This window comes from Lepidochelys olivacea (assembly GCF_965140295.1).
Source record: "Lepidochelys olivacea isolate rLepOli2 genome assembly, chromosome: 2".
Classification (NCBI taxonomy): domain Eukaryota; kingdom Metazoa; phylum Chordata; order Testudines; family Cheloniidae; genus Lepidochelys; species Lepidochelys olivacea.
The window spans coordinates 222,858,292-222,876,355 of record NC_140412.1 but is presented as its reverse complement, the minus strand read 5'-3'; the positions used below and the strand labels follow the sequence as shown (position 1 = coordinate 222,876,355).

At 39.2% G+C, this 18,064-nt stretch overlaps 1 protein-coding gene across 6 annotated transcripts in view; it reads left to right on the top strand.

Annotated features, from left to right (window-relative positions):
• The window catches only part of PPP1R9A (protein phosphatase 1 regulatory subunit 9A), a 264,997-nt gene that overhangs the window by 199,299 nt on the left and 47,634 nt on the right, over nucleotides 1–18,064 (top strand). For 4 of the 6 annotated variants that reach the window (XM_084619708.1, XM_084619705.1, XM_084619707.1 and 1 more), the window contains exons 7-9: nucleotides 7,019–7,174; nucleotides 14,569–14,622; nucleotides 17,292–17,521. In XM_084619708.1, coding sequence (XP_084475834.1) covers nucleotides 7,019–7,174; nucleotides 14,569–14,622; nucleotides 17,292–17,521 — 440 coding nt within the window. Of the gene's footprint in view, nucleotides 1–2,699; nucleotides 2,769–7,018; nucleotides 7,175–8,074; nucleotides 8,120–14,568; nucleotides 14,623–17,291; nucleotides 17,522–18,064 lie in introns of all 6 variants that reach the window. The other 2 variants (XM_084619703.1, XM_084619704.1) reach the window with 2 other exon arrangements.

The window sequence follows — 18,064 nt, the reverse complement described above, 5'->3', positions numbered from 1 at the left end:
GAACATCATTTTCAGTGTATATACATAACTCCTTATATTACCTGTGCATACATTTAACAGTGATTATGAGGACCAGTGTGACACAGGCTTTCAGTAGAGATCTTATACGACTGTTTGGTGAACTAGATACCAGCTAGTACATAGATACCAGACGCGGGGGATCCATTGTAACCCTAAATACCTCAGTGCCCTCTACCAGTTGTCACCAAGAGATCCCTGGGTCACAGTTGCTGTTGGTGATTCAGCTGGTGACACTGTTTCCTTTGAGTCAATTCTGACCTAATGCCCCAAGAATGGTGTTAGAAAGTACTGTGTTGTTGGAGGTGCCTTCTTTCAGGTGGGACCTACTGCAAAATTGCCTCATCTCACTGTTATTTTGTCATTGTCCTTTCCTTCCTCTCTTTTGTTTTATTTAGGCTTGGCAGAATTTGGTTTTTATTATTTTATAATTTCAATGGATAATATTTATGTTTATTTTTAAACATTTTTTCTATTTTTAATCTATTTAAATTTTCATACATATGCAAAATTATAGGTTTTAAGCATTTTTTATTTTTTATAGATTTAAATTTTCACCGTTGTGAGAAATTGAGGGGATCAGACAATAATTATTTAATGACTGTAGACAAGATTCAAAACGTTAAATCTTTATAACCGTTTAAACACAAATTGTCAACATCACAAGTCAAGGTATACAAAATAGATACGCTGAAATCAAGTTCTAATAAGCTTTCAAGCAACAGTTTTCTTACTTTGCCTGTCTGTAGATTTCTGTTACTATCAATGGAAATATTTCGTCATCGGTTTACGTGTGTGCGGTGAAATCGCCGTTTACTGATATTTACTGATAATAATCTAATCCTTCCAAACCTGTTTTAGTCATTCCACCTGTTGCATTTTGTCATAAACCATTGAAGACAATCACCGCACTGCACCTTAAGCGGGGTGTGTGTGTGTTGGGGGGGGTTTGTCTGGCTCACCAGGCAAAGGGATACACCTCTTTAAGGATGGAGAGGCACGGACGTTGCTGCAAATGCAGAGTCGGTCGTCAAGGGGACACTAACTCATCTCCCAGGTAACTGGAAGAGTGGGGAGATTATATAGGGGAAAAGCCTTCTTTCACCATGACCAAGCGGGGCAGCAGACCCTCTTACCCTTGAAAGTGGTGAAATATCAGGATCTGCTGTGGGCATTGCGCTAGCCACTCCTTCCTGGATCGGGGGGACTAGGGAGGAATTTTTCCCTCATTGCCAGATTGGCCAAGGCAGAGTGAGGTTTTTTTTGTTTTCTCTACAGTGGATTCGGGGGAAAGCGGGGCAGGGAGCTTAGTTGGGGCGAGCATGGAATGGTAGTTAGGCTATGATGCTGCAACTCATTATGTAAGTGTAGGATGGATATCCGGTGCAGTGCTCTGGGGGGAATGGAACTGTGATCAGATAAATAGTTTGGTAAAGGATTTAAAGGAGGTGTTTTTAAAGGAGAGGAAAGGGGGTTTGGGCTCCTATGACTGGCACGGCAGGGGCCCAACCCCCCCTCCTTTACAGCCTACGTTCCCCCTCATTCGAAGAAGGGGATGGTAAGGTCCCAGGAGAGGGGTTGCTGACAGCTGAGTAAAATATCATTAGTTTTTTTAATTACATCAATGGTCTGAATAGGTTTTCAGTTTTTATCCTTATTTTATCAGTGTTCAAAGTAACGTGAGAACCAGTTTAGAAAATGACATGAGTTACATGAAGAAGCAAAATATTGTGTTATTTGCATTAATATCCAAATACCGAAAGATTGTTTTTAAATGGGGGCAAATTGTTAAGCAAATCCAGTGTTTCCAATTGTAGTAACTAGAAATGTTGTTGTGAAAGTGGTAGTTGACACCACTCCAGTATACTTCAAGTGTCTTTCACGTGGTGAGCTGAGTGCAAGCTGTCAGAAAAAATTGTTGAAGAGGTAGCATTAAACTATGTCCATAGTCCATTAAGTATCATTTCATCACTATTTGAGACTTGTAGATAAACAAAAGATTAAGCCCAAGTGTGATCTTAATTATGCTCATTGGACAATTAGTCCCGATTTCCCCCAGTATACATGAGAAGAGAGTCAGGGCCACTCTATTTATTGGTTTCAGAGTAACAGCCGTGTTAGTCTGTATTCGCAAAAAGAAAAGGAGTACTTGTGGCACCTTAGAGACTAACCAATTTATTAGAGCATAAGCTTTCATGGGCTACAGCTCACTTCCTCAGAAGTGAGCTGTAGCCCATGAAAGCTTATGCTCTAATAAATTGGTTAGTCTCTAAGGTGCCACAAGTACTCCTACTCTATTTATTATTACTATTAAGCTATATGAATTAATATGTTTTCCATTTAAGATGGAAAAATACAATAGTTACTATTCACATTTTTAAAGATCATTTTATGGTATTATCTGCTGCAGTGTACAGCAAAATTGATTGAATAATATCAAATGAAATCCACCCTGATATAGAGAGCTAACAAAAGGCCGATATACCACTTAAGTGCCTGGTTTACCCTAAAACTTAAGTGTTGAATAGGCCTTTCGCTGACCTAATCGTATAGGGGAGAATTTCAGCCATCATGAAGACAGTATGAACTGAACTTTTGCCGTCAGAGTGCATAATATAATTTCTCATTTGGGTACCGTACAGAAGAATTCTTTTTTTATTTTTTGTTGTCAACTATTTTAGAAAACTGAGAGAGAATTTCAAGGAGCCTCAGGCAACTACAATAACAATAACAATTGTTACCTTAAAAAGGTTTGTTATTTTGAAGCAAATAACTTTTGTCTGTGCTTTGCTGCTACTTTTACACTAATTAAATTTTCATGTATGGCTTATTAACTTCACACAGGGTCTGAACAACCTAATAATAGTTTTATGTGACATAACAGGCAGCAGACTTAATTAATCAGTCAGTGTATGTTCATGACATATACATCAGGTGTTCCCTTAAATTGCCATGTTGTACTTTTTTAAACACATTTTTTGCATTCTTTAGTTACTTAATTATAATTCTGCCTCTTTTGAAGTCGTTAGCAAAACTCCCACTTATTTCAGAGAGGGCATGAACAGGCCCATTGTCACGAATGATATTACACTGCCGTTGTCATGTTCTATACTTTGTTCAAATACCAGCCTATGGCCTTGTCTGTACTAGAGGACAGAGGTGTTTTTGCTTCAAACAATTGTTTTCCATCAGCTGAAGCAGAAATGATTGTGTGGGTGCACACAAACCACCCTCAGTTGATGTAAATTTTTCCTTTGTGTCTACATAAGTGCTGCCTTACACCTATCTGTTCAGAGGGGGTGAAAGTCAGTTTTGACAGCACCCTCATCTGGCGAAACTCTGCAGCCTGTCTACAATAAACTGTTGCCCCAACTTAACTTAAATGAGTTTAAAAACACTCTTCTTTCTATTTAATAATGGTCTGTAAGTCAACTTAAGCTAAATTAGTATAAGCCGCTCTTAAACCAAATGAAGACTGTCTGCACATGGCTTTTTGCCAGTTTAGCAAATCAGTTTTTAAAAGCCCCTTTATCTAAACCTGTGTGAGCTGCTGCATAGATAAGGCTTCGGTTCACTGGCTGAGGGTCCCATCTCTGCCTCCATTTAGCCATGCCCATCACAGGTCTTCAGAAATATGCCCCCCAGACATGGTCCCTCTCGGTGAAAATGGCAGTTGTGCTGTGTTCCTCATGGCTTGTTACCTGTCAGCTCTCTATTCTTCTCCTAACACCTCCATGTCTGGAAGGTTTGGAATATGTGGTATATGGCAGAAGGGAGAGATTATAGGCTCAGCCAGTGCTGTCTGTGGAGGGGAGAGGGATGTTTCCAGTTAACACCAGCTAATGTTTGTGGGGATCATGGCTAGTAGAGGGGAGCATTTTGGAAGGTGTGGGATACTGGGAGGGGCATCCCTAAAGGGAGGAGTTGTGGGGCAACGAGAAGACTTCCAGTTGGTGAACTTAGAAGGTTCATCAGGTGAGGGAGCTGTCAGTTGTGGCACCTGCCAAGAACGACAGCTGCAGAATTGACATTGCACGAATTGAATTTGTTTGTGATCTAGCTTATTATGAATAGACACAGAAAGTTTCCTTTCAAATAGTGTCTTAACATACAATGCAGTGCCTGCGTATTTGAAGACTCCAGAGCAAAACAAATTTTCCCACCCGATGAAAACCAAGTTCACATCAGACTACATTGACAACCTGGCTACCTAGTGAAGAAAAAATCCGTGCCTTTGATATTTAGTTCTAAGGATAGTCATTTTCTTAGGTTTAAGAGACTTTGGTATTTTAGGCTCCCAAAAATTTACCTCCTTTAAAATTTGATGATCTGATTTGAGACTATCCTTCACAATCTGTTTGTATATGTAAAAACAAAATTAAATTCAGCATCCTATAGTCAACAGATGAAAAATACTATTTTTTAAATTGCAAGTTTGAAATTAAGACCTAACCAAAACAATGTTTAAACTCACTTTACTGCCATCTGCCACAGAATTTCACTAACAAATACTGGTCCCAGAGTTCTGTTGGAGCCCTGCCCAGAGACTTGGGAGTTGGAGCAAGTACCATGTGTTTCCTGTGCCAGGTGTTTCCACTGATAACACTGGTGCACTAACAAGAAAGTAAATCAATAAATCTATGCTAATTTCCAGCATCATTAGAAACAGGAAAACAATAAATGTGTTGTTACATGGAAAAGGCCAGTATTTGGTGGAAAATAAAGTTTCTGTTCTATCTATCTGCCTGATTCTGCAAACATGAATATGAATAATTTTGCTTATGTGAGTAGTCTCCTTAAATTCAATGGTACTCACGTGAGCTCTAAGAATATATTCTAGTGAAGGATACAAAACTAAAAGCAGTAAAAGAAGGATAAATAAATAAAATAATTTGAAGGAATATGTAACTGTTCTGAAGATCCCGTTTCAGCACTGAATACGTATAAAATATGTATATGTATAGAATATACTAAGTATGTAAAATATATATATATTGTATGTGTGTGTGTATACCTGTGTGTGTGTGTGTGTATATACACACACACTATGTATAACATTATTACAGATGCACAGACAGGTATATTGAATTAGACCTCATAGGAATAATGTTCACATTTCACTAATCCACACTAATATGTGAGGATTGGTCATACCAGAGGGATGACATAAGTTCTTTTAATACCTCTTTTTACTGAAAGGATTCTAGCAAGTTCTTTATTTTACAACTTTCATTTTTTTTACTCTTCTCTATAGTAATCTTAAATTGAAAATAAGGTTTCTTTTTCTATAAATCTTAAAATTTCCTGTGAGATTTGCTATATAGGTGAAAAGTGGTGATATTTATTATATATTCATTGCCAATAATATTGTTCATACTTGTGTGTAAAACACCTAACATGCTGTATACCACTGTTTAAATAATGGGGTTGCTTGGCAAAGGTGCAAATGGCAGTTAGGTATCTGAGTCCCATTGAAAGGCAATAAGAGTTAGGTGCTTAAATGCTGTTTGTGCCTTTGAAAATCTCCCCCCAATATTTAAAATGTATTAATAAAAAATGGCACTAGCAATTACTTCGAGCTTGATGAGAATAGATTTGTGATTGAAATGCTGTGCACTTTCATCTGAGGGTCTGAGAGCACTTTACAGATGTTAATTAAACCTCATAACACTTCTGTGGGTAAGTATTATTATTCCCTTTTTTACTGGGGAAGCTGTGGTGCAGTGAGAGGTTAAATGACTTTTCCAAGTTTACATAGCAAGTCAGTGACAGAAATGGTAATTGAACTCGGGAACCTTGACTCTTAGGGCCTGATTCTGGCCTCCAGTCTAGCAATGCAGAGCAGCTGGAATGCCTTTTTAATTGGCTGCCTGAAGAGTCCTTCAGAGTGGGGGAAACCTGGATGCCCTAGTGTCAGCATAACATCTCCCACACCACTCTCCTTGTTATCCACTGGAGTATAGGAAGTTTTAGATTAGCTCTCTGACCAGCCAATCCCAGCTGTCATAACAGCATAACTGTAAGTACAGCACATCACAGATATTATTAACATTTACATGATGTCAATTAAGATTGAGATTAAGACTCTAATTTAAAGGGAGTTGTCCTTATTACATGTTAGTTTAGAACTCCTGGGAGTGTTCTGCAATAATGATATGCCATTTTCTTCTTCATTAACATTAGATTGTATTTCCCATTTTTGAGAAATGGTTTGAAGATTGTTTATAGTTTTTCAGCATTCTCTCCATCTTGTAAGAGAGTGCTCATTCCACAAACCACATTTCACCAACCCAAGAAACACCCACCACTCTTGTTCAAAACCAGTGAAATCAGGTTGCTCATACAGGGTGAAATCCTGTCCCCATTGAAGCCAATGGGAATTTGGCCGTTGACTACAGTGGGCCAGCTTTTCACCCCCATTGATTTTTTTTTCAGAAAAGTATCTTTTCATGCAGATCTTATGCTGCTTATATGAATTCAGACATAATGAATAAACTACCCAATATTCAAATGCACTGTGGCTTTTCAGCCTAAGGGTCACAATCTCCAGTGGTCTTATAAACAAGTGCCAGGGGTCAGCACAGCCCTGTCCTTTCCATATTGCTAAATGAGAACAGTTCCCAGCTAAACCTTTGTTAAATGGAAGAGGGCAGGGGTCTTGCTATTAAAAAGATGGAGAGCCACTAAACTACAGCTTTATAAAGACAGACTGATTTTTTCTGAAAATGCTGCAGTACCTATGTTTTTGTTTTCCTGTAACCCAGTGCACTAAAACATTATGATTGAGCTGTATTTTTACTACTGAGATTCCTAACTGCTTGTGCCAGATCTGAGAGAATATAACCTTTGTTGCATGCAGAATCCTGTATGTGCATGCTTACTAACCTCAGTGAGCATATGGAAGTGTTCAGGTGTTACAGATTTAACTTTTTAATTACAATGCAAACAAGCCATGTCTAATAAGAGGATAACTGAAATATTTTAACTCCATAATATTAAGACAGGGGAATATGCTACAGATGAAGAAGATGAAGACATGGGACCTGTCCTTCCAGGAGGTGACATGGCCATTGAAGTGTTTGATCTTCCTGAGAATGATGACATGTTTTCCCCAACCGAACTGGACACCACCAAGCTTGCTCACAAATTCAAAGAGGTAAGATGGACAACTGGGCGAGATTTCTGAGACAGAACTGGTTCTAGTAATCTCATTCTTCAATTATTTGGATTTCTCTTTGAATAACAGAATTGATTTCCATCTTATTTGTATAGTCAATAGTTGTAAATGGCTCAAGCAGTCATGCTTGAAATAAGTGAGACCTGTTTTCTCAGTTGTTTTTAAAATTTGTTGCCAGATATCTGTTGTGTTGACAAAGGCTCTCCAAAGCATGAATCGGTAATATTGCTCCTTATTAGAACGATTTACAGTTTAATAAATTTTCAACAAAAAATCCTTTTATGTCTCAGCACTTTATTTGCAATTTTTCAGCTAGGAGAAGAAGCTGCAAGTTAATTCATTGCTGGCGGATCGATTGTCTTTCTAAACAAATGTTTACTTTAAGATTTGAATCTGGAGTTCATTGAGAGACAAATGGGCTACACTTCAGTGAAAATGAATGTAGTGGACTCTCTTAGTTCCTTCTACCCACATCACAGAATCACTCTTAAGAGTACTGCAGTGCGACACGTCTGGCAGTTGGTTTAAGAAAGGCTCCTTTTTTGGAGAAGCAGGCACATTGCAGGTTGGGGTTGAGGTGCTTTGATGGTGCTGGGTGGGGAGGAGGCTCGCACAGCGCCTGCTAGTACTAAGTCTGGCTTGGGTCAGCGATGTTAGCTGCAGTCAGTGAATCACTCACAAAGCATGACAGACATAGCAGCTCTAGTGCCACTGTACTTTAGGTTCTGAGCTCTTGATATGGTTTGTGCCTCATCTTCCACAAAGTGTGATGTCAATGGGGACGTGAGACATGTGCGGTTGCAATTAGTGCTCCCCACGTGGCTGGAGCGATTGGGCCAAGAACCGTGACAATAAAGTCCATTTTTCTTTTTTAAATAGGGTGAAGATGGAAGGGGTGAGAGCAGCCGGAGCCTCATGGGGGAGGTGAGCGGCAGCACCCTCCTGGGGCCAGCGGGGAGATGTAAAAGAAACAGTTTTCCCTGCCCTCCCAAAGCCAGTTCTCTTATTTTCTATAAATACATATGATTGGCACTGGGAGTTAGACATAGAGGGTAACCAGTCACTGTGTCATTCCTCACTCAGCTGGTATCTTCTTCAGCCTTAAGGTGTTTATTGTTCATAAGTGTTTCTCTTTGGAAGGAGTTTTTCAGCACATTTTGACATTGACTCTCCTCATCGTGATGGCTGGTTTTTAAAATCCCAGACTATAGACAATGGTGAGCTGCTGTGTTGAATTCTGTCCACACTGGTGGCCTGATTCTCCACTACCTTGCATCTTGTGTAGTCATTGATAACTGTTTGAAATGAGTGCACAGTGCTTAATAAAATGCTTCCATTCTGATCTGGTAATGTTTACATCCATTTTGTTCTCTCTGTATAAAAGGCTATCCAAAGTGCAAAGCAGTGGTGGGCAAGCTGTGGGCCTTTAATTGAATTACCCTGAAATCTGTGCTTGAACATAGTTCCCATTAAGTCTGTTAAACGGTTAGGCCAGCCAGTGTGGACTGGGCTACACTGTGTTTGAATATGCCCAAGCTGGCTTTAAACTGTTTATGGAACTGGTTTACTTAACTCAAAGTCCCAGCGTAGATGATATCAGAATCAGGGAGTTGGGAAGCTGCAAATCCAGGTGGCTCTAAGAGAGCTTGAGAAGGAAATTGTAACCACATAAGTCCTACTTATATTACAGCTGAATCTTTGATTGCTAACCAACATAGTTATAAGCAAAATATGAACACAGCCTTGTTGTTTGTTCACTGTCTGCGTTTAACAGGATATAGCTAAGTTTTGTTGACTTAGAGTTAGTTCGTGTTTTTAATGGCATTTGCCCTGAATTCGTTCAACATTAGATGTGCTACTGGTGCTATTCATACCCACGCTGATGTTTGCTGGGGTTGTAGTTAGAGAGGAGCTATTCTTTCTTCTTCTTATCATGGAGCTATATGACAGTATTGAATAATAGTGGATTGGACATCATCTTCAAACATAACAGTGTGACCTAGTAAGTTGAATTGAATTCAACTGTTGCAGATGAAAAATATGCTCAAATAAGTTTGCCATGTCTCTTATTTAGAAACCTTATACTTTTGTCACACAATTTTCTTTTAGTAAGGAAATTGGAATACATACATATATTTTCTTGGATTTTTTTAATGTAACCTACGCATATTTGTAGGCAAAAATAAAACATAATTACACAGCCAGGCACGCTTTGAACTTTGAATGAACTTGAAAAGAGACTTTTTTAGGTAGTTTCTTTCCTATTGCAATACAAAAATGTAACACTGGATCTGCAAACAGATTCTTTGTGGTCTTAGACAAACCACTTTAAACCCTTTTTTCTCTTGATAAAATATTGGCGGTACTATTTACATTGTCAAGAGGATAAATTAGTTAATATTTGTAAAGCACTTTTGAGGATGAAATACTTCACATAAAGTAAAGTATCGTTGTTAACAATTATCCTGTATAGCACTAGAAAAACTTATGGTGCTATATATAAAAATCTGAAATAATGTTTGTGTGCCAAGAATGTACATGGCATTGTGTAAAACATAGAAAGAAACATACACGACCTGTTCCCCCCAAGGAACATGCGTATGATATATCTAAGATCCAGATTTGCTTGCCAAACCATTTACCTAGCACCTAATTTAGTGCTAAAACACAAATATACTAAAAGGTCCATTACACCTCTACCTTCAGTCAAAGAGAAACATATATTTGCTCTCTGTATTGCAAAACATAATTCCTTTTGTCCAAACAAAAACATTCCAAATGTCCAGTCTACACGCTGGTATGTTTGTGAGAAAAGTCTCTGCTTCTGTTTCTACCTCAGTGGGATCTGCTGTACCATGTGCTGATTCAATGATCTGACTGAATGATCAGTATTCATTTTTTACTTAATAAGAGAAAGCATAAAAATAACAGATAAAACCATCTGTACCTGAGCAGATTGTAATTTATGCATCAGCTTTGGGTTTGTTTGTTTGATATAAGTCTCTTTAATAATAGTCTAAATATAGTTTGTTTGCTTGTGACCTTTTATAGGAGGGATGGAGAGGGGCTGCAAGCAGATGGCCCACAGCATCAAATCATGAACTTTCCATTGCATCATTACCTCTGGAAAGGACGTAGTCTAATACAGCCATCCTCCCCTTCATCTCATCTTACTGCAAGGCAGTGAGATAGCAGATTTAAGTAAAGGTTTGGTGTTTGCACAAACACCATGTTTTTGAGGTGGCTCTCTTCTAATTTTTCCTGTTCTTCTTCCACCCGCAGGAGAAATAGTTCTTCTAGCCACTCACAGTTACCAGCCTGATCCAGGCCTTGCAGTGCAGGGACCCAGGTGTGAAGGAGTTCAGAAGTCTGACACATTATGGATGCATCTTGTAGATACTAAACATAACATCTTCCTTGCAAATCCTCCACTCCTATCTGGACAGAGAAGGAAGAGTCCAAAAATTCCTCCTTTCCTGATATAGTTCCAACATCTAGTGATCGAAAGGTGGAAGGCCCACTTAAGCTCTTTGGAGGTACTGTGGCAGTGAGGATCACTGGTTAAGCACCATGTGGGGACTGGTGCCAGTGTGAAGGAGCAGCTGTGACTGCTGGTCCAGCCATTGAAAGCTGCACGACAGTTGTGCACCCCACTCTAGAGTTAACAGAGTTTGTCTCCCTGGCCCATCTCCCCACATCTCACCCATATAACGTTTTACTACTTGGCTTTTACGCAGGTGAAGTGAATTAAGTGAACCACTAACCTAAGTTATATGTTCCTATTGGAGCTAGGAAGGCACTTGTTTCTGTTTTATCTGACTCATTCCCAATCTTTGTAATTGTATGAAAGAAAAGATATATTAAAAATATCTATACGCACAAAAGCATTCTCTTTGCCACCTGCACTCATCCTCTCTTTCTCAGGATGTTGTCTTCCTCAGTGCCCCAAAGCCATAGATTGGAAACGGAATATGCAAGAACATTAAAGAGCTGTACTATTGGCAAGAGCTCAGCTTCCTCCTTCTACATTCTAGGCCCAATCCTGCAATCTTCTGTGCATGAAACTTCCATTGATTGCAGAACTGGGGCCAATGTGCATGCAGAGAAATCCTTATCTCTCTGCTAGTCTTACCTGGTCAGGAATGGCAGATGACAGCATATAATTTAGAGTCATCTTTATTGGCTTTTTGTAACTCAATTGGATAAGCATTTAGCCCTCAGGAGAGCTTCCCTTAGATATTTTTTCTTTCTTTTTAATTATAAAATACAGTTGAGTCATCTAATTGTGTGGAAAAGTTTTGAGTCACCAAATAATGGGAAACTCTTTTTAAACTATAGATCCAGATCCTCAGCTGGTGTAAATCTGCATAGCTGGTATCCTGATTTATACCATCCAAGGATCTGGCCCATAAACTTTCCTCTCCTAGCCTTGAAAAAGGAGGAATTCTTGTTGGAGGAAGTATCGATAGTAATATGCAAAAACAGTACATTGTGTGTCAGTTAAAGTTGATCTATAAATAACATACTTAGCACAAAATAAGGAAATGAAAAATAAGGCACCTAACTGTACATACTTTTACTCTTGCATCAGAGACACACACACCTGACCAATAGCACAACATCCATATATACCACAACTTCATCTCTGCCCCAGTAGAGAGGTCTTCCTTCCAGCATCTGCTTCACCAAGCTCACCACCACCGTCATCACCCCCACATACAGACCATATTTGCTTTCTACTATTCTTTCTGCTCAGTTCTGGACAGTCACACCAACACTATTGTCACTTGTCCCTAGTAATGTGCCAAAGCTAGAGCCTAATGCGGGGGATGGGAGTGGGGATTTATAGTCTGGCAGCATTTATAGAGTTATACTTGTAACAAAGTAGTAGCTATTATTTTTATGAAGCAAAGTATCTTCATGCCAGTGCCTTGTTGTGAAAGTGGAACCCCTGAGCCAGCTGGGCACTTTCGCAAAGATGCTGGTATTGATCATCGTAGCTGTTGCTTTTGCCACAGATCCTAACTTTGAAATGTATTCAGCCAGCTCAAGAGCTCTGGCCCTGAACTGACTGACCTGTTTTATAGACATCCTGGTCTCCAAGAGAGCAGTCATTCCTTTTGCCAGAGTTAATCTTCTCCAACATAGCACAAATGGCCTGGGGCTAGGAAAACCCAGTGCCCATACTCTGTGTTAATCCCCATTTTCAGCTGCAGGGAGCATTACTGCATGTGACAAAGGTTTTGCGCCTCTCCTGAATGGGTCCAAAAGGCTCCTGCATACCCTGTTAGAAAATGGAAGTGGCTAATGTAAATCATGTTGTCCAATGGCTAAGCATGGTTTCAGTTGTGTTGAATAACATAAGGTTTCAGTTGTGTTGAATAACATAATTTTTTGTTAATAACAGAATTACATAACCCTAGATATATGTACAAACTCTCATTATATACAAACTTTTGAACCTTGTTTTGATTTGATTAGATTTGGAAATTAATTAACAAAATTTACTTGAAAATCCTCAGCAAATTTAAGCATTATGCAGAGATTATGCATTGCACATTTGGAGCAGAGACACTCTGTTTTTCATACAAAAGAAAGAGGCTGGCTGCTTTAAGTACAAACTATACCCCAACCTTAACTATGAAGTAACTGCCATTCAGCCTTCATAATCTATAATAAATAGGCCCTAACACATTCATGGTCCATTTTAGTCAATTTCACGGTCATAGGATTTTAAAAATTGTAAATTTCATGATGTCAGGCATTTAAATCTGACATTTTGCCGTGTTGTAATTGTTGAGGTCCTGACCCAAAAAGGACTTTGGGGGTTGGGGGGTGTTGTAATGCTGCTACCCGTACTTCTGTGCTGCTGCTGGCGGCGGCGCTGCCTTCAGAGCTGGGCAGCTGGAGAGCAGCAGCTGCAGGCCGGGAGCTCAACTCTGAAGGCAGCGCTGCTGCCAGCAGCAACGCAAATCAAAGAATGGCAGGGTATGGCATTGCCACCCTTATTTCTGCGCTGCTGCTGGCAGAGCGCTGCCTTCAGAGCTGGGCACCTGGCCAACAGCTGCTGCTCTCTGGCCTCCCAGCTCTGAAGGCAGTGCAGAGGTAAGGGTGGCAATAAATAACCTTGTGACCCCCTGCAACAACCTTGTGACCTCCCCCCCCCCCACAACTCCCTTTTGGGTCTGGACCCCCAGTTTGAGAAACACTTGTCTCCCCATGAAATCCATATAGTATAGGGTAAAAGCACACAAAAGACCAGATGTCATGGGGGGAAAACAGATTTCACTGTCCATGACACGTTTTTCATTGCTGTGAATTTGCTAGGACCCTAATAATAAAGGTTAAGATACCTTAGGGTAAAGTTGCATTTGGATAAATATAGGCAGTCTTTTGAAAATGTAAATATATATATTAAAATAAATAATCCCTCTCCACGGGACTCCCACAGTCACAGATGATCCAGTGAAACTGCAATGTGCATAAACTATAGACTGAGCGCTTGTCTTCATTGCACTGTTCTCTTGAACTATAACTCAAGTTTTGACCCTAACCTGACTCCAAACACAGAAATCTCTAGTTTGAGTTAAGTGGCATTTTAAACTAAAGCTAGATGCTCCATCAAGTATAGGTTGATGCTCGAGTGCTGCTGATGCTCCAGCTAGTAATGCAGTGTGAACTCAGCTACAGGCTATAGCTCAGATTAGCACTGCTCATCAGATGCTAATCCAATCACTTTGTGTAGCTCGAGTGTTGTATTGCAGTGTGGCTGCCCTCACTCAAATTAGTCTAGGTCAAGTGGAGTAACTCAAGCTAACTGTTGCAATGGAGACAAGACCTATGAGAAGATCGCCACTTTTTCCTCTCCCTTGCATGTGATACCTGTATGTGTGGAATCCTCCCTGCAAGCTTCTCTATCATTTGGAGCTATTAAATCATCTGTTTCTGTATTTGCTTTCTGTGACATGTCTGCTTAATCCAATCAATGGGACTTTCTATGAACTCCAGCGTGCACTGGGATATTTTCACATTCAAATCAGAGGAGAGCAAAACCAAGCAAGATAAAAGCTATCTTCATCTCTCTTTCTTTTTCTTTCTTTTTTTTTTTAAGTGCAAGATGTTTCTTTTTGCCAGACAGATTGGGTGTCCTAATCTGAAATTATGAGTGGTTAGGCAGAACGCTGTCTTTAATTAGGTTGCACAGACTGAGTCATTTTGCAGGCTAGACATTTTAATTTACAATGTACTGCACTGCAGCACTTCTCTAGGCCTTCTGCTGTGTAATAAGGTATTCAACTGGCAGCACAAGCTTTAAAAATATTGGAGCACTCAGTCTCTTAGTTCACGTGTTTATTTTGTGCTTTAAATTTTAGTTGCAAATCAAGCATGCAGTTACAGAGGCTGAGATCCAAAAGCTGAAGACAAAGGTAAGGATCAATACATAGTTAATTCATGCTGATTTTTTTCCCTTTTATCTGATGGAAGACACATATCTGTATGTAAACCAAAGTTCTTACTAAGAAAGACTAATTAAAATGAAACTCAAATTAAGCTTATTTGGGTGTAAGTCTTCCAGTAGACGTTTCAGTAAAATCTAAAGCATAGCTATTGAGAAATTGCTAAAATATCTAGTTTTCATTAAATGTGCATTTTGAAGGATAACATAATGACTAAAAGACAGATTTTTAGCTTTATACTGTACTAATTCATTTTCTTTAACAATTCCATAAATCATATTTATATTCAATAATTGTAGCCTTCTTAATAGTTTTCTGATCAGTAGAGATCTGAAGACTAACTATTTTATTCTCCCCCTATGACTTTTGGCATTTTCCTTTCCTTTAACTATTAATTTATTTGGATACAATATTTGCTTTTTGCATACAAGAGAAATTACTGCATACAGTTTAAAATGTGTTATAAAAGGTAAAAGCTGATTGATTTGATGGAGGAAATTATCTCACTCTTGGCTCTTAGAAATTAGATTTAATTTATTAATATACAGAAAATGTATTTTCTTATGTTTGGCCTTTTAATACCAATGTAACCTTTACGAGGAGTTCAGTTTTTGATAATGATTCAGTGGTTGAGTAATAGGTTTTACAATAACATTTTATATACATTACAGAAGAAAATAAAAGGAAGACAAAAGAGCAATTTTTAAAATTGAAAAAGGATTCAGCTGATTTTTTTCTTACAAACATCCACACCCATCATATAATTAGCTTAGTGTTTATCAAATAGATCAGCTAAGATTACTGTTAAAAGGGAATTGTAATTTTATTTTATGTGAACTCTCATTGTTCTTTCATTTTAGGAAGCCAGACATTTCTTTCTGTCCTTCCAGTTTAGACTCTGATCCAGCAATTGCACCTACATGGATACACCTTTGTGCCCATGCACAGCCCCATTGACTTCCCTGTAATACATCCTGGACGTAGGCATTCATCTCTGCAGAACCAGTGGCAGGATTGGAGTCATTGTCTTTTTCTTTGCCATACATTTGTCCCTTACTTTTTAGTAGAGCCAGGGCTGGTTTTTGTTAAACTGCCAGTAAAACAATAGGTTCAGTCTACAGGTTACTCTGTTTGTTGTGTGCATTGTTTATGATATCTTCACAGATTTGCCAGTACAAGTTAACTGCTGTTGATAAGTAAATAGGCAGTGCATAAAACATTATTTGCTTTTTGTAAATTGTATGGACTTTAATCTGCAAGGTGCTGAGAAATCTGGCCCTGATCCAGCCAAGCACTTAAGCCTGCAGTTAGTTTTAATAATAATAAATAATATCTAGATTTTACCTAGCACTTTTCTTCCATTGATACAAAAGGATTAACTACTCTGAATTTATTGGGTAAAATCCTGTCTGTGGGACCAATGGAAAGACTCCCATTCACTTCAATGGGTCTAAGATTTCACTCAGTGGGATCACCACTGTGCTTAGCCTTAAAGTTAATCAGGTGCTTAAGTGCTTGGTTGGATCATGGACAGAGTGTTCAGCCCCTTGCAAGACAGACCCCAATAAATATAATGGACTTTCTCTATCAGTATCATCTCTTTGATAATTTAAAAAATAAACCAAGTTTAAGATTTATAAACTAGAACCAGATTTTTCCTATTCTTATAACTGCTTTAAAAATTAGTTGAAATATTGGGTTTAAAACTTGTTTAATTAAAAAAACCTTCCAAATTAAAATTTAATATTAGCTCTACTAATACTTCTCTCAATGTATTAAGATACGAATCTGCCTTTTTAACTTTCTAAATTACGCAGATTATGACTAAGAAATTATCATTGCATGAAAAGTGGTGCAATGAATTTCAAATTCAAAAGAGTTTCTGATTTCAAAAAGAAGGCAGTTAGCTAGATAAGACATAATTAGCTTTTCCTCCATTGTTTTCTAAATAGCTTTGTGGTAAAATCAAATATGGAAGTTACAATTTGTAATTCTAATAATAAAAAATCTTGAGTTTCTTAGTCCATAGTGCTTTCTAACATACCTGCTTCAGATACATGAGGTAGAATACACTCCCAGTGCCCCACTATGTCCCAGGCACACCACCAGAATGCACCAACATTAGAAAGCTGGAAGTCTTAAAATGCTACTACATTCAATGGGAGCATAGAAGCTGCAATGGATGCCAGATGCAAAAGACTCAAATTAATTTAAGTTTATTTATTCTTCCGTGTCAAACATGTATTAGAATTTCTCATTGTACAGGTTTCAGAGTAGCAGCCGTGTTAGTCTGTATTCGCAAAAAGAAAAGGAGTACTTGTGGCACTTTAGAGACTAACCAATTTATTTGAGCATAAGCTTTCGTGAGCTACAGCTCACTTCATCGGCATCTGGAGGAGGCATCCGATGAAGTGAGCTGTAGCTCACGAAAGCTTATGCTCAAATAAATTGGTTAGTCTCTAAGGTGCCACAAGTACTCCTTTTCTCATTGTACAGGAATGCTCTTTGCATTAGTAATGCACAGCCTTTATAATCATTAAGAGACTGCTATTCACGCCTCTCAGTATTTCAAAGCATCTTGAATTACTGATTTTTAATGCAGCTATTTACTCTCAAGCCACTGTATTTGCTGTGTCCAGCTACAGGCTGCAGAGAATGAGAAAGTGAGATGGGAACTGGAGAAGACCCAGCTGCAACAGAACATTGAGGAGAATAAGGAAAGGATGATGAAACTAGAGAGCTACTGGATTGAGGCCCAAACCCTGTGTCACACTGTGAATGAACACCTCAAAGAGACTCAAAGCCAGTATCAGGCTTTGGAGAAGAAATATAACAAAGCAAAGAAATTGATCAAGGACTTTCAGCAAAAGTAAGCAGCTGCTACAGGCCAAAAATTGAAATAGTGGCCAGATAGGGAATGTTTATGTCAGATACCTGCATCTCTCTTGAAATATGAAACCCAGTGTTAAAGGCCTGTAAGGTAAACAACATTTTTCACTTCACTACCATCAGAACCAGGGGTGGCCAACCTGTGGCTCCAGAGCTGCATGCGGCTCTTCAGAAGTTAATATGCGGCTCCTTGTCCAGGCACCGACTCCGGGGCTGGAGCTACAGGCGCCAACTTTCCAGTGTGCCAGGGGGTGCTCACTGCTCAGCCCCTGGCTCTGCCACCGGCCCTGTCCCCACTCCACCCCTTCCTCCAAGGCCCTGTCCCTTCCCACCCCCTCCCCCGAGCCTGCCATGCCCTTGCTTCTCCCATTCCCCCTCCGAGCCTCCTGCACACTGTGGGAGGCATGGGGATGGAGGGGGAGTTGCTGATCAATGGGACTGCCAGCAGGCATTGGGGGGAGCTGCTGATGTGTTACTGTGGCTCTTTGACAATGTACATGGGTAAATTCTGGCTCCTTCTCAG